The sequence below is a fragment of the Cantharellus anzutake genome (genome assembly GCF_015039405.1).
Source record: "Cantharellus anzutake strain C23 chromosome Unknown EI90scaffold_6, whole genome shotgun sequence".
NCBI lineage: Eukaryota > Fungi > Basidiomycota > Agaricomycetes > Cantharellales > Hydnaceae > Cantharellus > Cantharellus anzutake.
The window spans coordinates 881248-902649 of NW_024066956.1; the positions used below are offsets into that span (position 1 = coordinate 881248).

Consider the following 21402-nt stretch of genomic DNA (forward strand, 5'->3'; position numbering starts at 1 on the left):
TTGAAAGCTGTACGGTCAGAACGACGGCATCATGTGATCAGGCTGTTGCCGCTGCAGCAACACTTATTAGGCTCATTCTTGGGTGTATCTTCGCCAGATGAGCCTACGATTGCGGCGTCGAGCGATGCATCTCAACGCACCACCGCTATTTCTTTTGGCTCTTTCATTATTTGTACACGCAGATGCCCAGAATGGTTCTATGGCTCTGTTCAGACCTATTCGGTTGAATCAATCTCCCAACTGGTCGGGTGGTGCACTCCACGTCGGTCTACCGGTAGGATAGCTTTTAGTGACGTCCTTGGCGCAGGAAAGCTGATTGTTTTATCAATGGACTTGACACTGATAGAATAAAGATGGTGAGTTGCGGGACTGACTTGGACAATTGTTAGGGCACGTATTGACATTTTGTCCACAGACGACAAATGCCCTCCGTGTTTCAACTGTCTGCTGCCTGCCTTTACCTGTGGGCAAGTGAGTCATTTCAACCTATTACGACGATCTGCTCGGGAGGGCGTTTCCTGACGACGCATGTTTTGTAGTACGGTGAATGCAATCCATATGACGGGCAGTGCAGATGCCCTCCAGGGTTTGGGGGGATAGACTGCATGACTCCTTGTGCGTTGCTGTGTTGTGCTGTTTCGTGCCGTGCATATTGATGGCAACCCCTGGACACAGTGTGTGGCGCATTAGCCGATGGGGACCATCGCTACCCACGACCTGAAGGAGAGGAATGCGAGTGTAAAGATGGTTGGGGAGGCATTAATTGCAATGGTGAGTGGTGTTTTTATTATTGGAAATGTTAGATTCGCATTAAATGTGTCACATCTACAATTCCAGTTTGCCAAACCGACGAGGCTTGTCTCGGTTTTCCGGTTGGAAACATCAACTTCAAAACGAATGCGAACGGGGAACCTGATTTTAACATGACGTGCTACAAAGGCGGTGAGACTGTGAGAGAAAACTTTCAGATGTGCGATGTCACAAGTATGACCCGTGTCGACTTCACGCACTGATGGTCCTGACGAGGTTCCATTAGACCGAAAAATACTGGACATGCTTCCCGGAAGGCCACCTCAAGTCTCTTTTAACTGCGAGAAGGATGGAGGCACCTGCGCTTTCCAGTTCTGGATTGGGAAGGTGGAATCATTTTACTGCGCTCTTGATAACTGCACTACGTCCGCAGAGATTGGATACAACCAAAATATCACTAACTCTGCATGTGATCACATTAAATGCAGTTGTATTCCTGGGAAAATGTTATGCGGAGAGGAAGGTTCCATTGGTACGCGTTTTGAACTGTCTAGCCTCGGTGCCGCATTGAACATTGTTGTCATTAGATATATCAGACTTTTTGACTGAAGAAATTAAGGGCCCTGCATTCTTCAAATGCAAGACAGGCTCCGGGTGTAGTTTTGAGGAGCCAGCCATGAATCAGCTCATCAACGACGTCTTTGGGGATTCATATATTACGCTGAATTGCGACGGTGGCGAATGTCTGCATTATACGCAGGTACCGGGGTACCACGTAAGGTTACTTGGGTGCGTGGGTGTATAACCTGCTGACTGCCTGAAAATTAGAAACCCACGCGCCCATCAAACGGGCCGTTGGTCGCATTGAGCGCTGCCGGTGCCGGGCTTATTTTCATCATTGCAACAGCAGGTTGGTTCGGCCTTTTTGGTCTGCAATGTGCACATTATAAAACTTGATGAACAGCTTTCTGGTACCTTGGTCGGACACACTCAGATCCTGACAGCCTCGGTTCTATTCGTTTACCGACGGATGAGGCTTCTAGGCTCATGACCGACCACGTCCCGGCGTCTTTACGCTTCCAAGGCTTGACATACCAGCTTGACCATCGCACCCTTTTGGACGGAATCACTGGTCATGTTTGCCCAGGTCAAGTCATGGCTATCATGGGCGCATCGGGAGCTGGCAAGTCAACCTTGCTCGACATACTTGCTAGGAAGCAGAAGAAAGGATCTGTGTCTGGAGATATTCTAGTGAATGGTCGATATGTTTCCGATGATGCCTTTCGCAAAGTAATGGGCTTTGTGGATCAAGAGGATACGCTCATGTCTACCTTGACGGTTTATGAAACGGTGCTTTATTCGGCCCTGCTCAGGTTGCCGCGGGAGATGAGTTTCGAAGCAAAGAAATTCCGGACATTGGAGACTCTACATGAATTGGGTATCCTGAGTATCAAGGATTCAAGGATAGGGGAAACTGGTGAGGCTGTTGATCAAGCCCAAAAAGTCTGACACTGAGACTCCTGTCAGGCAAACGATCGATATCCGGTGGCGAGAAACGTCGTGTCTCAATCGCTTGCGAGCTGGTGACTAGTCCATCTATCTTGTTCTTAGATGAGCCGACCAGCGGTATGTGATGCTCAGGTTCCATTGTGGTAACGTATTTTGTTCATTCGTATCAAGGTCTTGACTCTTTCAACGCCTTCAACGTCGTTGAGTGTCTCGTCACACTTGCGCGAGATTTTCGCCGTACTGTGGTCTTCACTATCCATCAACCTCGTAGCAACATCGTTGCGATGTTTGATCAGCTTGTCCTTTTGGCTAAGGGCCGAATGGTCTATTCTGGAGAACTCTCAAAATGTCATCCATATCTCGAAAGAATAGGGCATCCCTGCCCTCCTGGGTTCAATCTTGCGGACTACCTCAGTAAGCCCACAACTTTCGTTGATCGAGGTCCAGTACTTACCTCTCCCTTTTGCAGTTGATGTCACTATGCAGTCTGAGGCACCTTCACCTGTCACTGGCGCTCAATCCCCCGACGTGGAGGTTACTGATGTGGAATCTAATATTGCAGACGAGGAACGGGCACCAAGGGGTGCCTCGTCCGCCAATAGTCATTCACATCCATCGCACTCGAGTCATACTAGAGTTGCACCTGAGGAGGAGAGTCATCACTCAGGGCAAAATACCCCATACGAAGGTCCTTCTAACGTAGTGAAGGATGCGAAGCACTTCCTCAAAAGAAAAACGTCTCAGCTTCTCGACGTCATTTCTGCCGGTTCTGGTAAAGGGGATCGTACTCCCCCCCTGTCGCCTCGTCTCGCTGCTCTTGTTCGAGCTTTCGCGGAGAGTGATGTGCTTTCAGAGATTGATGCAGACATCGAGGCCGTTAAACAGAGGCCCGATCAAGTTGGGGAGCCGGATGCCATTCACCTTCGAGAGGCTTTGGATGACAGCTCGAATATACGCGGAAGACGGAGAGCGAGCTATACCACGCAGTTTAGGATCCTGAGCGGAAGAGCATTCAAGAATCTCTACCGGAACCCTGCACTCCTGACTGCCCACTACATCTCATCTATCACGGTTGCATGTGCGCAAAATCCTTGCTTTGTCTCGCTCTGTTCTAATTGGTCCTAAAGTGATTTGCGGGTCCCTGTTTCGAAACGTCACGTACGTCCGTTATCGTTAACCTGAGACTGGGAATTTACGGAGGCACCGTAGAAACGATATTCCCGGTTTCCAGAACAGGCTTGGTATGACAACGCGAATAAGCGAAGGAAAGACTGAACTGATTCTGCTTTATAGGCGTTTTCTTCTTCGCGTTAGCACTATTCGGCTTCTCTTGTCTCTCTAGCTTAGGCTTGTTTGCGAATGAGCGAGTCCTATTCATTCGCGAGAGGTACGTGATGTACACCCGTTCCCCAGAAGATAACCTTATAGGCGTGTTTGCAGGGCGAATGGCTACTATTCATCCTTCACTTACTTCGCCTCCAAGGTATTGCCAGTCTGATGATGCATTCGAATCTGAGCCAAAAACTTTGCTAGGTGCTCTTTGATATTCTCCCGTTACGGGTCGTCCCGCCACTCGTATTCGGAGGAATCACCTACGGGCTCATTGGTCTCGTGCCCACTGTCGTGGCATATTGGAAATTCCAGTTGACTCTGGTGTTATTCAACCTGACTACCGCCAGCCTTATCTTCTTCATCTCCGTCGCATTCGCGAACATAAATGTAGGGTCGCTCATTGGCACTCTCATAATGCTGTTCAAGTGAGTGAGCCATTGGTTGCCGAGCTTCACAGTCTGGTCAACTCCAATTTCAGCCTTTTGTTTGCTGGTCTTCTCATAAATCGAGACACAATGTCACCACTGATTTCCTGGGTTCACAACATATCGTTCTTCCATGCGGCCTTCGAAGCTCTGGCTGTCAACGAGCTTCGCTATTTGCAGCTGAAGGAGGTCAAGGTGTGTTGGTTAGAGCGTCAGGTTTAACGCAAGTTCTTACATTCGCGTTTTAGTATGGTGTGGAATTGGATGTCCCGGCCGCCACTATTCTATCAATGTTCGGTCTCAGGGCTCAGGTATGTTTATTCGGGCCATTTAACCAGGAGTGCTGTCTCACATTTTCGCGCAGGCGTTCTGGTTCCCCGACATCACCTTGTTACTCATTCTTTTTGGCATCACTTTGTTTGCCAGCTTCATTGTTCTGCATTACTTTGTCCGCGAGCAGCGTTAGAGCTCGGTGCAGCCCGTCCTAAGGAAAGTTTATGTTGAAATCCTCATTGTCCTTTTGTTATTCCATTCTTAACTATCCGTGAAAATATATTTGTAGCCCTAGTCACCCCGCAATGGATTCTTCAGACGTCATAGGTTAGTGTCATTCTGGCTGCGCAGTTTCCCTGGGCAGATTGAATGGGTATAACAAAAGCTCGTCAATGCCGTCTTGACGGTCGGGTTCACCGCGCTGTGGAACGATGCCCATGACCTTGTATTGAGCACCCATTCCCGTCGGGTCAATGAGTCTGCGTCCTGCAGAGCGGATCTTATTGCGCGTTCAGACGGGGCTTGTTTAGTTAGGCCTTCAAGTCTTGCGTTGAACTGCATCCCGAGCAAGAAATCCCGTTGGGTTATTGGACCTAATGATCGTGCTACCATAGGATGTCAATGGTTGGGAAATGCGAGAAGTACTAGGACGTGCCTATTGGCAATAATGCCTCCTTCAAATACGCAAAATCCACATTCGCCGTAAGGTCTGAGTGGCCAGGTTGGTCAAATACATCTACTATTCGATGGTTTCGGAATCCCTTCAAGGCGAATACAAACGTTAGGTGAGAAAAGACGGCTTCAAAATTCAAGACTTACACGGAATGAAGAACCAAAGAAGTGTTCATCACCATAGTCAATAATGAGTCCAGCTCCTCGAGCACCGATAAGCTCTCCAATTTCCGAGCGATGGTCCATGATGTTGGTGAGACTTCGATGCGTGTCCCGTTGGTACTTTAGAGAATCTTGGGGAGGATGCTGATAGGAGAGTTGATGTTGTTGATACGGTGTCTGACAAGAAAAGTTGCAGTTGAGGTTTAGAAGGCGAACTGAATGGTTCCGCCAGTTGGTTCTGCTTAAATTTAGGAAGAGGTGCGAGCGAGCTAGATAGATTGCTTTTCAATCCAACGAGCACTTCCTTGAAACCGTCGGGTGTTTTCTACATCAGGTGGGTCAGCTCTCGTCTAATTGGCAAGTACAAAGCACCTGCCTCTATGATATGGAACGGCAGTGCATCAAAAAACTCGTTCGCGACCAGCATGGTATAAGCATCACTGGGTGCGATATCCTCAATCCGGTCATGCCAGTGAAGTTTGGGACTATTTCGGGATCCTTCCAGGGCAGAGGAAAGCTTTGCTTTCTGCGACGTTCGAAGCTTCTCGCTGGTCTCTACGAGGTGTACTGAGTCTATTGCGTTGGCTGTGGACCGAAAGGAATTGAACGTCTGCTCAGCGGTCAGGGCGGACATGTGCCTTCAAGTGGTACACTAACCCTGATGATGTCTGCCATTAGAGTACCGCGACCCGGACCAAGTTCGATTAGTCGAATAGACCTACTTTTGTCTTTATGTTCCTTCATCCAGGGTAACAGAAACCACGTCCCTACGAGCTTTCCGGTGGTCTGCCTAAGATTACCAGACAAAGACGCCAATCCTCACCTCCCCGAAGATCTGACTGATCTCTGGACTCGTCGTAAAATCACCCTGTGCTCCAAACACTTCCTTTCGCATATAGTATCCGTGAGTAGGGTGCGAAAGACACATTTGGAGATATCTTGGCACTTGAAGCGGCCCAGTAGCCTGTTGTTAGATGAGAAAGGCATCCATTGGTCACTGAGCGCTTATGTACCTGAATGGATTTCACGAGGAGATGCTCCATGGTCGTGTAACACCTGTTTGGCACACGGCGCAAACGCGGACGTGCCACTTCCATAGACGTAGTAGTATGCAAAATTGGGAGCCTACGATTGCAAATCATGGTGATCATTCGCGCAAGCGCTTAAGACCAAAAGAGCCGCCCAAACTGAATTGGCGGAGGTCCCACAGTAACTGAATCGAATTTTCCGGAATTGTGACGCAATCTCCAACAAATAACCCTCTAGCCTGAGTTCTGGTGCTTTCGCATTTCCACGATCAAGCTGGAGCACCGTCGTGCCTTGCCGTGCTCGTCTTCTGCCTCTCCTCCAGAACCCTCTAGCCGCCGCAACTCTACTAGTGCTACCCGCGCAAGGCAAGCGTGGCGTGAACGAGTTTTGGGCGACAGGCTAGAGAATGCTGCCAGTGCTTCAGGCCAGTGTCAGAATCTAGTGATATGAGTGACACTGACCATATTCAAACTAAACTGCTAGTGGCGAAAAAGCGCAGGGCGTCGTCTCTCGCTCGGTCCCCAATAGTCGTTACAATGGCTTGGAAAAACCCCCGCGAAACTCAGAAGCCATCTCATCGGTGCCGCATACGAAGGGGGATGTTCAGTATGATGGTCCGTTAAACCTCAAGGTGCCACCTGCGGAGGAAGTTGCTGGAGAGCTGCCCCAACCTGAAATAGTGGAACAGGTGCGGCGCAACTTGGGCCAGGGCACTCTTAAACGCAGGGGAAGACGGATTATGCCTCGGATGGTCAGAGGAATCAGCCGGATTTCTCAAGGCACTGCAGACCCTCGGAGGATCGTGGAGAGTGCACTTTTGTATTTGCCTCTTCTCATACTGTGGTATCGCTTTACATCAAATGGCTATACAGCAGCAGCGTTCCGTATGTATTACTGCATAATACTGGCTGTATCCACGCTCATCAATTGGTGCTGCTCAGATCTAAAGATTGTTGGTGTAGCTGCTGGCCTCGTTTTGTTAGTCCTTCGCACGATGCGTAGTTCCTTCCTGAGACGAAGCGGCTCCACTTCGCCTTTCGTTGGATGGGAAGTCCTCTGGCGCAGAAGGAGACACCAAGGCATGATCCCTCCCAGGAGGGCAATCTCAGGCGCATTCAGACCGCGTCACATTGTTTCATCTTTATGACGGATGCCAGGGATTATCGGTCAGTCCAGACGCGTGAGGTGTTGCGGATGTGGCTCTCACTATACCCTCAGCACGAACGCCGATAACGGGTCGCTCACCGCATTACTGGTTGTTCCGGCTGTTGCGGGTAGCATGTTACTTCTGGCAATCAGGATGCAGCGCAACCAAACACCTCTGGCTTCTTCCCAGTGGCTCGTGGAGCCTCCAATAAATACAGGAATCGAGCCTGGTCCTTTGCGCTCCCTGGTTCATTCCCGACATTACCTTGTCCAATTGTCTACATTCTGCTCGTTTCTTATGCTTCTCCACATCCTTCTATCGTCCTTTTGGCATGCCATCTGCGCTCGAGTCCTCTATAGGCCTACGATTCCTAGTGAAGGAAAGCGGACGGTCTACTTTTTCACATGTGCAATTACGATAACCATAGCCATTTTGGGACTCCGCTGTCTGAACGGAATGCTACATTATGTCTTTGATCCTTGGGAAGGTGATTTTCTTAGATATGCCCTTATGGGAGTAACGGCTAAAGAGAACACACAGATCTCACACACCTAGACCTTACGTTCATATCATTGTGCTATCAATTCACTCTGTATCTTTTAATACGCCTTGCGAGGGGCGGCTTCACGCTCGGTGAAGTGGGTGTTGTCGCCCAAGCATCAACAGCTCTCTTCACAGAGACAATAAATTTGACGTTGTATCATGTACGTTTCCCTACCTTCAATCTTGTTAACGTCTTAGCATGGTCCCGTTAAGATTTGGCCACGACAATACCCCATCATTCGTACTTTCCGGTTACCTGGCCCACTTCTTATCTTCCAATTGGCTCTTGTTCCTGGAGCGCTACTCTCGGGTGCTCTTCTCTCCCCACTCCTCGTACTCTCACGCATCAACGCCCAAAAACCGTCACGGCGGCTTCGATTTCCACACCAAAGAGAGCTTCAGCGGCGTATTTTGGCATTTGGATTTTACATCGGAGTAGGCGCCATTGTGATTGGGCCCGTTGGGGGATGGACGCGTTGGTGTCTTTCTGGTCGGGACCCATGGCTCTGGGTCATCTTTTGGCTCAGGGAAGGTAAGGGCAAATGGAGCCGCCCCGCACTTGTCGCGTTTTGGGTGCTGTCTATCCTGCTGTGCGTACTGGGGTGGAATACGAGGCTTGTGCAAGGCAAAAAGAGCCGATTATTACATTCCAAGGAGCCTTCATTGGGGGTCGGAGACGATGGGAGTGGGATTGCGCCGCAATCGAGGGCTGCTGGATTGTCAAATGTAGCAGGGGGTTAATGGACGCTGCCAACAGAAGGATATCATTCCTTGGATTGAATGGGAGGCGGAAGTTTTTCCACGCTCTGGCCGTTGTGATGTTTATTCCCGGCATTGTCCTTGATGTAAGTATCCTTGGCTGGCACTGGGAATTTGGCAATTCATTTGTCACCCTTGATTTGATAGCCGGCGTTTACCCATCTGGCGTTCAGTGTCGCGTTCTCTTCGTTCATCTTTGCGGAATACGTGAGATACTTTGCTCTGTATCCGTTTGGCGCCTCCGTACATTTGTTCTTGAGCGAGTTCCTAGACGAGAAGGACAGCGGTTCCGCCATCTTGAGTCACTTCTATTTGTTGACAGGCTGCGCCGGTCCGTTATGGCTTGAAGGGTACGTCTTCTGATTCCGTCGAATTCTGTTCTGCATCTACGTTATAGGTCATCTCGCCTGTTGAATTGCACCGGTGTATTTATTCTTGGTGTTGGTGATGCGCTGGTACGTTATCCCGTGAGACTTGATCACAACACATTTGACTCCATGTCAGGCATCGATTGCGGGGAAACGTTGGGGAAAGCACCGGTGGTCAGAAAATTCTCCCAAAACAATCGAAGGCACAATCGCGTTCTGGCTTGGAGCTCTAGGCTTTCCCCTGGCTCTGTCGACATTGGGGATTGTCGAACGTTTCTCCGTAAGCGTGATGCTATCAATCGGGTCGGTGCCTGAATATGATAACTTTAGGGATGGCGATACACGATTGCCGCCCTTATGTCGGCGTGCCTCGAGGCATTTTCGATGCAGAATGATAACTTGTTATTGCCTATTTATAGTTGGAGTTTGTTGGTAGCGATAGATGTTGGATGAGGTGGGAATCCAGGTTGGGCGTGAAACTTCACAATGGACGAGGATAGACGCTTTCTCAGGTTCAGATTCTATGACAAGTGACGGGGTTGGCTGATCATTGACTAGCAGAGTTGGCCTTCCCCACATATGTATTATATACTACAGCTGTGCGTGCAGAACAGCCCAGGGGGCGGAGTTTGTATATACATCGAGAGATATGTATGATACATTATCAGCCAACCCATCATTTCCCGGCCCAATCCTTAATTTCCAATACAGAACGAATATCCGACGCAGGAAATGTCGCGGAAATCTGGTTATCCCCGTGTAACACCCGCCATTTCCTACGTTTGGCTGAAACGCAGTGACTGTACATGTATGACGTTTTGTATCCAAAGATCACGCCTGTCACACATGTGTCATGCAGTTGTGGAGCTCCGGCGTGATCCGTTCCCGTTCCCGTTCTCTGATTCAACGACACCTGAGTCCTCGATGCATCGATGACCACCTTCTATGACTCCAACAACTCTGTCGGTTCGCTCGATTTGTTGGATGTTGCACACAGCCTACCCCACAGCGAGCATACCATTCTCACGACGCTCTTACCAGCAGCCAAGATTTTGGACCATTCTGAAGAGATGTCTACCTCATCCTCTAGCCCCAGCCCAAGCGCTCAACCTGAAACTGAACGAGATGATTCGTCATGTGCAATCCGTTTGCCGACCTTCCTTAGTGACCTTGAGACTACTGCAAGCATGACCAACCACGCACGTCACCAGCCGAATCCTCAAGGCCTATCATTTCCATCACCTCCACAGACATCTCCTGTTACTGCCCCCCTACACTCAGCCCTTGATGGAAACAGTGCGTTATCGTGGCAAGCGTTTTTGGATAAGTATGCTGCTGGAAGCTGGGATGCCTCAAAGCCGCCGCCAAAGCCAGTGCAAGGCACGTCATCGGGATCAATCCCTCGTGCGAAGAGCTTTTCTGCCCCCTTGCCGCCTCCGTGTGCCGCAGGACCTGCCAATGTTTCTACTTCAACTGATAGATCCCCCAGTACTATTGAAGAAATAACTCAACTTCCTGTGCCTCGAATACCAAAAAGTGGTACCCGTACTCAAAGCACACCTCGTTCTTCGTCATCCCGTGTCGTTGCGTCCAAAACACTAGCTCAGCGACGTATGGGAGAAGCTATGGCACTGTCGCACGCGCCCAACGCTGACGGAACCGTGGACTCAGGATTGATCCACTCACCGAATCTGGCGGCGCCAGGCCAACTCACTCCTGGGTCACGCAGTATACCCGACCTTACGCAAGCTGTTACGGACGCTGCAACCGTTCGCTTGGCAGGTGCCAATGCTAAAGTTGCACCCCTCACATTGTCGTCGCCCGAAAGTACGTCGCAGTGCCCCACCATTGCTGAGTCGGAGATTTTCCCTGAATTGGTATCATTATAGGTGAATTACTTGATCCCCTTCGGCATCTCGTCTCAAGCGTGTCTACACCGTTGAGCCAAATGGACCTGGACCCATTCGACGACGAGCCGCACGTTCCTCAGCAGCCGCAACAACCTTCTGCCACTGTCTCTTCCTCATTTCCCCCTGTTCCTGCTGCTGCCCTGGCCCCCTACCATTTGGCTTCCGGCTCAGATGTACAATGTCCAGTGCCGCCACCATTCGGGCATACCGAAAGTGCCGAAACCGTGAAAGGCCTTTATCCACCTTCGCCCCAGCGGGAGACCCGGAGTGACGAACCCAGCAGCGGCGAGATTCCGGCTTTGCCACAACCACTGAGGTCATTCAATGCAGGTAGGCACACCTCAAGGAAGTTATTTTCGTATCTCCCCCAAACCCGCGTTCTAGCAGGAGCACGTTCCATGTCTGGATCCACGCAACAGTCGCAATCGTATGCACAGGGTTTCGGATATAGGCATCCTCACTCTCGGAGCCACAGCCGATCGTCGTTAGCCTCAGATATATTACAACACTTAAGTTCCGTTACTTTGGTTGACCCACCACCCTCTTCAGTTCAGACACAGCGTACACCTCCAAACAGATTCCCTGTTTCTCCCCTGTCGCACCCTTCAACGTCCCGACCAATAAGATCTCTTGGGTCTGGGACGCTAGAAGAGACGAGCTTTCGTGAGTTGGGCTTTCTAGTGCCACCACGGCCTCTGGACGAGTTTGATCGACGGAAAGCGTTACATAGGTTAGTTTGTCCATATTGAGTATCAACCATGAAGTTCCTGACACTAAAATTCATGTGAATGACCGTCAATCTTGGTCCCTTATCGTTATGTCTGGGATTTCATTTACCACCGCCCTCCCAATTTTTTTCTCATCAACAGATTTGGGGTGTTGAACACTCCTGGGGATGCGAATTTTGACCGGATTACACATTTAGCCAAACTCGTGTTTCACGCAAAGTGGGTTCAAATCACGTTGATTGACGACCAGGAAGTGTGAGTGACGCCGTCTGTGCGTTTTTCGTTGTGTCTCCTAGTCAATTGATGGCACGGACTTTCCCTTCCACTTTGCAATGACAGGCATGTCAAGCATACTACGAGCACCGAATATCCTCCTGCCATTCACAGGCGCGACGACTCATTTTGCGGTCACACGATCCTTCAGAAGTGAGCAGCTGATAAATCATGAAATTCTAGCTGATCCTTACCTGCAATAGGGATGATGTAATGGTTGTGCTGGATGCGACGCAAGATTGGAGGTTTGCTGGAAATGTGAGTTTCCTGGCGCAGGGTGTTTAGCTGGAAGATGTGAAGTGGATCTCATGAGTTTATTCGATAGCCGTATGTCACTGGACCTGCGAATGTGCGGTTTTATGCTGGTGCTCCGCTTTCGACATCTGATGGTGAGCTGGCCAGGCCCTTGGCACACTGCACAATTATGTTGGCTTACATTGGACTCTAGGCTACAATATCGGAACGTACGCCTGGTTCTAGTCTGCCCTTGCTAAATTTGCCCATGACGCCAGTCTAGGATGTGCGTCGTTGATCCAGTTCCAAGGGCAGAGTTTGGTCCCAGACAACGGCACACACTGAAAGAGTTTGCAGTGAGTCTCTAATTATGATCGGGCTAAAGGATGGGAGATGACACCCACTATTCTCGCAGGCTATTGCGATGCGCGAGATAGAGCTTTGGAGGGACAAGGTGACCTCGCCCTTCATGCAGAGTGTACGACGTGCTCATTGTACCGTAGATTCAATTGCGAATCCGTGATCGGATTCAGACGTCCGTATGTATTTCCTTTTCTTACATATTTCGTTCCGCCCACGTTGGACCAATCAGATGGAGAACTTCACAAGGGAGTGTCTGGAGATGGATTCCCCAGATCCTGTCCATATCGCCGCACCCGAGGATAATATGCGAAGGGTGTATGAGAGTGCATCTCGGCTCGTCAAACGCACACTGGACGTAGAGGGAGCGCTCATCGTTGATGTGTCGAATTTCGAGGTCTTGCAGAGCCCTGAAGCGAAAATTAACAAGACCAAATGCGATAGCTCACTGTCCGATCAGCCCGTCAAACGATATCATGGAAACCTTTTCGAAGCTACACAGCACCACTCCGTTTCTACCCCGAGTGCGGCCACGGATGACTCCGAAGACATAAACTTTGTTGCCGACCGCCGACACGAATATGGGTGCATACCTGCCCCGCCACTGCTGGCGTCCACAACATCCGATGCACCAACAGCAGCAGGTTCTTTGGAGACGGATTCTATGCTCTCTGGTGATGACCACCACCAGCTCTCCGAGTTCCTGGTGGAGTATCTGGATGGGAAAATTTTTGAAAGAGTTGTCCCATCATGTTTCAGAAGTGTGGTCCCATCGAACATCCAATATGCCATGCGTATGTTCTGTCTTTTTCCTCAATGTGACCGAAGAGAGGCATTGAGACCATTACACAGTTGTACCAATATTCAACTTGGATGGCAAACCATTCATTATGCTCTGCGCTTACACGACAGATCGGACGAAACATTTCCTCGAGGGATATGAGTTACAATTTCTCCGTGCTATAGGGGTTATCATTTTAAGCGCAGTGTTGAAGCGGCGAATGATGCTTGCGGATAAGGCCAAGAGTTTGTTTATCTCCAAGTAGGTTAACATCCTTGTCCAAGGAAACTCCGTCTTGCTGATACTCCTCGTAGCATTTCCCATGAATTAAGGTAATGAGTTATGTTAGATACCCATGCATAGTTTTGCTCAATTGATTTTGGTCATCTCCCTTGTCACCAGGACTCCATTGCATGGGGTACGTCCCGGGCCCACGCGAAGCAACACTTTTATTAAAATCCATTTGTATAATAGATTCTAGCAGCGGCGGAGCTCCTGTCAGACACTGGACTCACCATGATGCAGCATTCCTTCCTGCAGACTGTCCAGGCATGCGGAACCTCACTGGTGGAAACCGTCAACCATGTTCTCGACTTTTCCAAACTAAGTGGGAATTCTAAAGCCGCTTCTATAAAGCGGGCTCCGTAAGTCCTGCAAGATTCCTTCAGTGCTTCAACTGACATACTTGTCGTAGTGTGGACCTTTTTGCGTTATTGGAAGACACGAGTATGCCGGTTGTCACTGGTTGTGAACTCTGCTGACTTTAAACTAACAGTCGAGGGTTCCTGGATGGGCTCTCGGGCTCGTGCTGTCTACGGAGCATCGGAGATCGGGAGCGCTTACTGTCCGCCAAAGAGGGCAGGATCGTTAAGCGACGATCCTTCTGCCAGCCACGTCGAGATTGTACTTGACGTAGGTTACCGGACGACCGTACGTTGAGCATTCCACCATAATACATGATCCTGAGTAACTGCTTTCCAAATAGGGTTGGTACCTCAAGTGCGAGAAGGGTGGGATTCGGCGAGTGTTGATCAACTTGCTTGGAAACAGCTTAAAGGTACTAGCAGCACCTGTGACGTATAATTCCTGACCGGCTGATCGTCCTGTTTCTGTCTCAGTTTACTTCTGTAATTATCCTCCTGCTCTCCCAGCGCTCCAATGTACCAGCGCTGATTTTGTCGGTAGAGCGGTTTCATACACATTGCCCTTCGTGAGCTTCCTCCCGATCCCGAATCACCCGTTGTTCGTGTTGAGCTTGCGGTCATTGATTCTGGAAAGGCATGTACTCATTGAAGTTTCCTTGGTCCCTATCTTACCAATCCTGAATCAGGGTATTAGCAAGGATTTCTTAAAGGTGGGATATGACACCCACACTCTACAGCGACTTTCTGATCATGTCCTCTCCACTAGAACCATCTCTTCCACCCCTTTACCCAAGAGAACCCGCTCCAGACTGGAACCGGCCTCGGCCTTGCCATCGTGAATAGCATCGTCAAGTCCGAAGGTATTAACGGGAAGGTGGACGTGTGGAGTTCCGAAGGAGTCGGAACGGAGATTCGAGTGGCCATGGATACTGAATTACCAGCTCGACCAATCAAGGATCCACACGCGGTATCACCGAGTTCACTAACTACAGACCTGCTTCCGGGTGCTCGCATCGCATTTTTAGGGTTCGACACACAACATAAAGGGCAAAAACTCCTTCAAAACGTCCTCTCGACATATTTAACAGAATGGTGGCACTCGACGATAGCACAGAATACCACTGACGCAAACATCATTATCATCAACGAGGATGTTTCCCTAGTGAAAAACTTGGGCTCGTCGGGGGGTGTCCCTTGGCCTGTAGTATTCCTCACTACGTCTAGGGGTGATGAAGCTTTATCGAAAGCCATCTCAGTCTTTGAGGGTTTAGGAGGGTTCTGCCGCATCGTCTTCAAGCCTTGCCGACCTTCTCATATTCATGCATCAATCAAGGATTGCTTGAAGGCAGCAGGCCTCTACCCAGAGGCTTCCACAGAGCCTCCTCAATCACCTCTCTCGCCCCCTTCTCTTACATCAAACGTCTCTATATTCTCTGGCGGAGATCCTCAACGTCAACTGCCTACAGCAGAACGACCAACCCGATCATTCTCTGATCCTAGTAGTCCGTCCTCGGCTGAGGGCCGGCACCGGCACCGCTCTATGGAATACCCATTCGCGTCTCCCCAGCGGCCAATGATCACCCGCAGCGCGACCCACATGCCAACAGGCATACGAACTTCACCTTCCTTACCATTGTACCCATCGTCTTCAGAGCAAACTCCTGAGTCTGGGACAGGACCCCCGGGTACCACCCCTCTGCCTGATGGGTCGAGCATTAGGGTAGAAACCCGAGGGTCTCCACCAAGTCCTGATCGCCCGATGCGCGTTCTGATCGTGGAAGATAATCACGTCAATCGCACGTTATTAGTACAATGGCTGAAGAAAAAGGTGGGCATCCCGCGATTCCGACAGTCACAGATGAGTACTAACCTGATCGGGATTGAAGAATTTTGATTATGAGGAAGCAATGGACGGTCAGCAAGCCGTGGACTTATATTCAACGAATCCTCCAGGCCATTTTGAGTAAGGAACCTAATTTTCTTTGTGAATTTGCTGATACGTAAGTTCGATCTAGAGCTGTATTGATAGATATGTGCATGCCGGTATTAGATGGTGAGTAGATCGAAGGTTCGTACCGATGATACACCTTTATAACCGTTGATCAGGTGTTGGGGCCACCGAGGCGATTCGAGAAGTTGAAAAGAAACGAACACTGGAACCAACCTCTAGAACGACACCACCCCATCGGGTGAAGATCTTTGCCCTGTCTGGCTTAGCTAGCCAAGCTGATAAGCTGCGAGCATTCAACGCCGGTGTAGATGGATAGTGAGTACTTGCTGGATTCTCCGGAGTGCGCGGACTCTGACAGTCGAGCAGTCTCGTCAAACCCGTGTCGTTCAAAACACTCACGACTCTTTTTGATTCGTTTTAATCCTTTTTTTTTTTGTTCATGATCATACTAATTCTCTTGCCAATCTCAGAATCTCGTTATCTTCAAACTTGCCACTTGATTACATCCACCTTACTGCTTCATGACCTCGTACATTGGACGATATATTCTATATTTTGCCTGGCCGTCGAGGTCATTGTACCTCTCTAATACATTTCTATTTCCCCCTCGCGTGATGAGTGAAAATATCAATTACGTTTTTGAGCCCGAGCTCCTTTCGTTTCTTTGCCCTTTCTTGTATTATCTGAGCAGTGAATGAACTGGCCCCTGGCATTCAGGGCTGTCTGACCCTCAATCAGTGGGTTTCTACGTACCTTGCCCTTCCACAACCAGCTCCCCCACTAACGAAGTATTCCGCGTTCATCGCCACGGACTTGTCTAAGATACCAAGCAATCCTAGATCAGCATCCCAACCATCAACAGATTCACCGATGGCATGAAGCACATCACTGTGCTTCGCGAAGGAACCCAGAGTGAGATCCTGCAGTGAGCCGCCTCTCTCGAAGGCACCTTTGAATATTCGCATTGCTAAATGATGATCCTCGGTAACATAATGAAACGTTCCAGAATGAGGACGGGAGTTAGGTTCAAGGGGATAATCGGTCGCCAGGTATACGTTCTGAATTCGGTGACTCGTGCCTTCATTGTTGGACTGCTGCTTGATGGAACTGAGAAGGTCAATGAGCCGAGGAGCGCAAGCCGGGAGTCCCTTTGGATCCAGAGTTTCCATGCGCCAGTGCACTGCGATGAACGGAGAGAGCCTTTTAGACAACGATCGAGCTAGATCGATCCATCGGGGAGCATATTCCAGATATATAGGCACAGAAGAAGAGAAGATAGGATGTTTCACCTCCCAGGAGAGTGCGATGACGTCCACGTCATGATATGCTGACAAAGTGCTAATGAGTCCTTGGGTATATTCAGATTGGGAAATGGAGTCAATATGCCAGCGAGAACGAGTCGGGTATACTATAATCGGAGGCTTCGATATCTCTCCACGTCTGTCGAGCCTCTCCAGGCAGTTCCTTCTTCTGGCGACAGACGATTGATTGGGAGTAACAAGGAATACACCTTGGGCCATGTCTGGAACCTCGTGGGCAGGTTCAGATTCGATAGAGAAGCTACACATTACTGGAGGAGTGGCACGATCGGCAGCCCATTCCTTAAAGGACTCGAATGTCGCAGTGTTTATCTTCGACCTGGTGAAGAAGCCAATATCGTAATAATATTCGAATGGATTACGGTTACACGTCCCGAAGCGCGACTTCCACATATTTGGCAGCACGAGTGTTCTGTTTAGTTGCTGGGAGAGCAACGCAAGCTGGTATAAGTGCTGAGATGCCTTACTTTCCTGTTCGGCAATCCTGCCCATACACTAGTTGTGAATTCGATTTTGAGGATTGATGATCCAAAAAATTCCACTTACCACGTTGGTACGAGGAGACGACAGGGAACCACGTCGGGGCACAATAAACCGTCGGCGAACTTGTTAGGGACGATGCGATGGTGATTGTTCAGCACGATCTGTCCCGTAGGTTGAGGAACTTCGGTGATTTTAGGAGGAGATCTAGGGTTATCCGGAGGATCCCATACAGGGATTCCATCCATCATGACATTATAGAGAAAATGAGACTCAATCTCGGCGAGTTTCTGACGATCGACGATGGGGACTCGTCCGCTGTAACGCGTCGGTGAACGGATCGGTGATTCCAACGAGCCTCGAGGCGAGGGTGCGTCAGAGCGTGTCAAAAGCGAGCCTGTTAACTTTTCTACAGTTAAAAATATACCGAACAAAATCAAGAGAAATATCGAGATCTTGAGTATGCGACCAACTCGAGGTGGCATGTGCAAGGTTACGGCAAAGCCCTTTTGACCAGCTGTTTCTCACGGTAGCTTCAAACCCAAGGACCATGAGAAACAGTTGGGAAGGAAGGACACGGGCCCGGTCCAATGCACAGCACGCACTGCGCTAAAACCAGGCCCGAAACCGGCCATTCCGTCCGTTTCATGAGGCTTTGTGTCAGTAGGTGCGCATATGGCATCAAGTCTAAATCCAGGAGCGATCAAACACATTGAGATAAGCGATTACATTTCAAGGCCAATTGGTGTTAAGAGGAGAGAAGTCCACCAAGTAACGTCCGTCCTCCTGCAATATCTCTCGTGCACAGGCGCCCGGCTAGTATTTCAAATGAGAAGATTTCCCTAAAGGCATCTTTTTTTTTTCCCACTCACTTCTACATAAACCTGGCTCATGAACTCATCGCCATGCCCGTAACGATCCAGAGGAAGGATTATTTCCCGAAAAACTTCATCCATGATAGCGCGCATGAAGAAGAATTCCATGTCGATGGTGCGGAACCCCGGACCCTTGCCGATCCCATATGCGTCCTTGCGCAAGACCTTCGCAAAGCGATTATCAGGCCCGCGAGCAATGCCAAGGAAGTATGCGTTCAATTGGAACAGGGTGGGGTAGTCCCCAGTATGTTTGGATGGCGTAGTCAGAAACATTGTAACCGCTGACTTGACATACTTTGTCATATCAACGAAGAGCGACTTCCTTTCGCAATTATCGCAAACACCGCAGAGGGTTTGTTGAGTGGCGTAAGGGTGGCAGGTTTGGCGACAATTACGATTCATCGCGTAACGGATCATATGATTACGCTGTTGGATCTCTCTGTCGCTGAGCTCGGGCGCGCCATGGGGCTACAGGGGAAAATTAGCTTGGAAGACTGATCTCGCTGAACTCTTGAGGATTATTTTACCTGCCGGGACATGGAGTGAGGGGAAAAGACTATTTTTCCGGAAGTTCAGCCCGGCGCGAGATAGCACAGTGAGAACCCGTCTGTAACTTACAGAGAACACATTCTGCTGCCTCTCCATTACGTCCAGCACGACCACTCTGTTGCAAGTATTCCTCGAAAGAATAGGGGGGATCCCAGTGTATAACGTATTTCACTTCAAGAGTATGTGGTGAGTAAATGGCAACCTGGGGAGTTAAGAAGGAAACACACGATTAGGGAGATTCACCCCAATGCCCAGTGCGTTCTACTCAACAAGTTCGTGGATGAAAAAGAACATTTTGTGCACAGCTCACCGTTGTAACCAAGAAATTCACGCCTCCGCCGGGTTGTGTGAACTCCTCCAAACTAGGCATGTCACGTCGGTGGTTCAGTTTGTTCCCATTTGAGGCAAACATACTATGTGTCCCTTTCTTTTAATCTTGCATAATATGCATGCGTTGACCAATTTTTTTCTAGGATTTTTTGTCCGATGAGTTTGTGTTTTATTTAATCTGGCACAGGTCCCGACCTTGAAGATCCTTGGCCAGTTTCTTGCATTCGTTCACTCTCCGACAGAAAATGAGACCTTTTTCTCGTTTATGTTCTTCAAGAAACTTGATGAGGAGTCTCACGTTTCTCATATAGATTCCATCTCGAAAAACGACGGAGTAGCGAAGATTTGCACGAATCTCAGTGGTGACGAAGTCACCCACGTCCTGCATTCCTAAGCGATCACTGATTTCTAGGGGTGCAGTGGCGGATAGGGCTATGATGGGAACATCTGAAGCATCGCTCAGCCAACATGAAAGACAGACAATCATGCTGACTTACTCGGGTACCTAGCTCGAATACTGCACAAATCCCGGAACTGAGTAGAAGGCAGTACTGGTTTAACTTGCTAAAGACGAACATTAACGTCGAGCACCACTCACCGCCTCCCCGTGTTCACCTTTCTCATCTTTAAGAATAAGATGGACTTCATCGATCACGAACCGAGCAATCCGATTCTGGGATAACAGCTCCCCCAACACATCTCTCAGATATTCACTCATTCGCATCATCTGCGGCGTGAAGAAACAGAGAGGGATGTTTGCATTTTCAACAAGAGCTTTCCAGTAATCGGCTTGTCTCCGAGTGTTGCGTGGCTCGAAGCTAGAATGTGTACCATGAGATTGGGTTCCAGATATCCAGTGAGATTCATAGACTCTTACATCTCGGTCGCAACTTGCAATTTCCTCAGCGCAGCAACCTGATTTTGGATCAGCGATACATTAGGTTGGATCACAAAAGTTGTTGCGTGTTTGTTATGCAAGTCATAGATGGCTGGCAACTGCAACGAAAGTAATGATGGGTGAACGATACTAGTGGGCCTCTACCAAGTGGATGCATACCTGAAAGCACAAGGACTTTCCTCCCGATGTGGGGAATCGAACAAGCACATCCCTTCCATCGAGCGTTGCATTGATAGCGTCCAATTGCTGTGCATGTTCAAGAAAATGGAAATATCAGGCGATCGACCCGCCCGCGGTGCGACACATCAGGTAGCCTGAAAATGATACGAGCAATGGACACGTACCTTGGGCCTAAATTCTTGAAATCGAAACGTTTTTTGAAGAATCTGATATAGGATCTCCTCCCTGTTTGGATGAGGTGTCGCACGAGAGGCGTCGCATGTGCGATCGAAGTTGGCCACTGAAAACTCGTTGGGCTCCGGATGACTCCCAAAAATATCCTCTTCATCCATCTCAGAAACTTTCTAGATAGCTTGAGGGTTTTTGTAGTCCAGAATACCGTGGACACGTTACTGTAAGTGGCTTCTGCAAATACTAATAGAGGTAACCTGCCTACTACAGCAAGGCGCAAAAAGATCGGCGCGCCCGATTTGGATGAATGGCTCAGGGTAGATCTTGTGATCATTAAAAATGGTATGTAGGGACGAATTAGAAATTAATGCATAGCGTCCTATATGGCCACCACACAACTGGTGCGTCCTGTGGATAACATTGAAGGTGCCTCTACCTCGCGTTACCTGCACTGCAGTTGTCGCTCTCCCAACCCACAATTACGTAACATTCTGACGCTGAAAACGTGTGAGCCTTCTTTTATCCCTTACATCATTACTCTGACGTCACCTCTTCGGAGACTTCCTCCTCTTAATTCCCATGAACTGCCTCCCTTGCACCATCTTTTGCTCCCACTCAGTCTTCTGTCCTCCTGTTCAATTCGTTCAAACGCTTGTCCTCTCCCAAAACTTCACATGGCATCCTTGACTTGAAGTCGCATATCATGTTCCCCCGTCCTCTTGCATGAGACAGCGTCAGGTACGCGTTGAA

At 49.3% G+C, this 21402-nt stretch overlaps 6 protein-coding genes across 6 annotated transcripts; 3 read left to right on the top strand and 3 right to left on the bottom strand.

The window, feature by feature from the left end:
- The first annotated feature begins 40 nt into the window (after positions 1-40).
- On the top strand, positions 41-4897 carry EI90DRAFT_2967001 (uncharacterized protein). The gene is made up of 20 exons (XM_039055589.1): positions 41-274; positions 415-471; positions 540-615; positions 676-771; positions 838-984; positions 1037-1282; positions 1338-1525; positions 1579-1660; positions 1715-2227; positions 2278-2376; positions 2431-2673; positions 2729-3337; positions 3387-3417; positions 3469-3500; positions 3553-3646; positions 3700-3742; positions 3793-4016; positions 4070-4211; positions 4265-4327; positions 4381-4897. The coding sequence occupies exons 1-20, from the start codon at positions 98-100 to the stop codon at positions 4480-4482; spliced, it is 3264 nt and encodes a 1087-aa protein (XP_038921405.1). The 5' UTR covers positions 41-97; the 3' UTR covers positions 4483-4897.
- On the bottom strand, positions 4501-6278 carry EI90DRAFT_3037855 (S-adenosyl-L-methionine-dependent methyltransferase). The gene is made up of 9 exons (XM_039058819.1): positions 6137-6278; positions 5947-6087; positions 5781-5897; positions 5500-5733; positions 5245-5448; positions 5109-5180; positions 4945-5050; positions 4807-4894; positions 4501-4768 (listed from the first exon to the last, which is right to left on the bottom strand). The coding sequence occupies exons 1-9, from the start codon at positions 6272-6274 to the stop codon at positions 4624-4626; spliced, it is 1245 nt and encodes a 414-aa protein (XP_038921406.1). The 5' UTR covers positions 6275-6278; the 3' UTR covers positions 4501-4623.
- Positions 6279-7295: 1017 nt separating this feature from the next.
- Positions 7296-9422, top strand: EI90DRAFT_3144088 (uncharacterized protein; the record flags this gene model as incomplete). Its single annotated transcript, XM_039065093.1, has 10 exons — positions 7296-7318; positions 7371-7744; positions 7840-8003; positions 8041-8432; positions 8457-8561; positions 8600-8687; positions 8749-8951; positions 8999-9056; positions 9106-9249; positions 9300-9422. 10 exons carry the CDS (start codon positions 7296-7298, stop codon positions 9420-9422), a joined length of 1674 nt encoding a protein of 557 aa, XP_038921407.1.
- Positions 9423-9896: 474 nt separating this feature from the next.
- Positions 9897-16539, top strand: EI90DRAFT_3151262 (uncharacterized protein). The gene is made up of 27 exons (XM_039065715.1): positions 9897-10796; positions 10859-11209; positions 11264-11609; positions 11749-11862; positions 11947-12033; positions 12084-12138; positions 12206-12269; positions 12329-12344; positions 12398-12470; positions 12530-12568; positions 12618-12653; positions 12707-13268; positions 13327-13516; positions 13570-13587; positions 13658-13673; positions 13730-13899; positions 13950-13981; positions 14031-14185; positions 14241-14312; positions 14374-14382; positions 14441-14533; positions 14586-14609; positions 14666-15727; positions 15786-15862; positions 15915-15952; positions 16006-16165; positions 16217-16539. The coding sequence occupies exons 1-27, from the start codon at positions 9902-9904 to the stop codon at positions 16269-16271; spliced, it is 4809 nt and encodes a 1602-aa protein (XP_038921408.1). The 5' UTR covers positions 9897-9901; the 3' UTR covers positions 16272-16539.
- On the bottom strand, positions 16352-18237 carry EI90DRAFT_3037868 (uncharacterized protein). The gene is made up of 3 exons (XM_039058820.1): positions 17716-18237; positions 16604-17653; positions 16352-16549 (listed from the first exon to the last, which is right to left on the bottom strand). Exons 1-3 carry the CDS (start codon positions 18132-18134, stop codon positions 16447-16449), a joined length of 1572 nt encoding a protein of 523 aa, XP_038921409.1. The 5' UTR covers positions 18135-18237; the 3' UTR covers positions 16352-16446.
- Positions 18238-18329: 92 nt separating this feature from the next.
- EI90DRAFT_2288432 (P-loop containing nucleoside triphosphate hydrolase protein) lies at positions 18330-21109 on the bottom strand. The gene is made up of 14 exons (XM_039052828.1): positions 20646-21109; positions 20461-20547; positions 20281-20399; positions 20002-20221; positions 19909-19937; positions 19599-19804; positions 19488-19542; positions 19384-19435; positions 19301-19334; positions 19143-19244; positions 19052-19080; positions 18820-18992; positions 18522-18689; positions 18330-18465 (listed from the first exon to the last, which is right to left on the bottom strand). Exons 1-13 carry the CDS (start codon positions 20811-20813, stop codon positions 18581-18583), a joined length of 1383 nt encoding a protein of 460 aa, XP_038921410.1. The 5' UTR covers positions 20814-21109; the 3' UTR covers positions 18330-18465; positions 18522-18580.
- Between the last annotated feature and the right edge of the window lie 293 nt (positions 21110-21402).

Excerpts from the sequence above, each read along its gene's own strand:
- EI90DRAFT_3151262 (XM_039065715.1), top strand. The coding sequence starts at position 9,902 with ATGACCACCTTCTATGACTCCAACAACTCTGTCGGTTCGCTCGATTTG. Across the intron at positions 14,534-14,585 it reads CGGTCATTGATTCTGGAAAG|GGTATTAGCAAGGATTTCTT; the intron begins GCATGTACTCAT and ends ATCCTGAATCAG. Across the intron at positions 15,953-16,005 it reads GTGCATGCCGGTATTAGATG|GTGTTGGGGCCACCGAGGCG; the intron begins GTGAGTAGATCG and ends ACCGTTGATCAG.
- EI90DRAFT_2288432 (XM_039052828.1), bottom strand. The coding sequence starts at position 20,813 with ATGGATGAAGAGGATATTTTTGGGAGTCATCCGGAGCCCAACGAGTTT. Across the intron at positions 20,548-20,645 it reads TTCAAGAATTTAGGCCCAAG|CAATTGGACGCTATCAATGC; the intron begins GTACGTGTCCAT and ends GAACATGCACAG. Across the intron at positions 20,400-20,460 it reads GAAAGTCCTTGTGCTTTCAG|TTGCCAGCCATCTATGACTT; the intron begins GTATGCATCCAC and ends CTTTCGTTGCAG.
- EI90DRAFT_3037855 (XM_039058819.1), bottom strand. The coding sequence starts at position 6,274 with ATGATCACCATGATTTGCAATCGTAGGCTCCCAATTTTGCATACTACT. Across the intron at positions 4,895-4,944 it reads GGAGGCATTATTGCCAATAG|CACGATCATTAGGTCCAATA; the intron begins GCACGTCCTAGT and ends ATCCTATGGTAG. Across the intron at positions 4,769-4,806 it reads GGCCTAACTAAACAAGCCCC|ACTCATTGACCCGACGGGAA; the intron begins GTCTGAACGCGC and ends TGCAGGACGCAG.
- EI90DRAFT_3037868 (XM_039058820.1), bottom strand. The coding sequence starts at position 18,134 with ATGCCACCTCGAGTTGGTCGCATACTCAAGATCTCGATATTTCTCTTG. Across the intron at positions 17,654-17,715 it reads CGTCTCCTCGTACCAACGTG|GATTGCCGAACAGGAAAGTA; the intron begins GTAAGTGGAATT and ends GTGTATGGGCAG. Across the intron at positions 16,550-16,603 it reads GCTGGTTGTGGAAGGGCAAG|TTCATTCACTGCTCAGATAA; the intron begins GTACGTAGAAAC and ends GCCAGGGGCCAG.
- EI90DRAFT_2967001 (XM_039055589.1), top strand. The coding sequence starts at position 98 with ATGAGCCTACGATTGCGGCGTCGAGCGATGCATCTCAACGCACCACCG. Across the intron at positions 616-675 it reads GATAGACTGCATGACTCCTT|TGTGTGGCGCATTAGCCGAT; the intron begins GTGCGTTGCTGT and ends CCCTGGACACAG. Across the intron at positions 1,526-1,578 it reads CGCAGGTACCGGGGTACCAC|AAACCCACGCGCCCATCAAA; the intron begins GTAAGGTTACTT and ends CCTGAAAATTAG.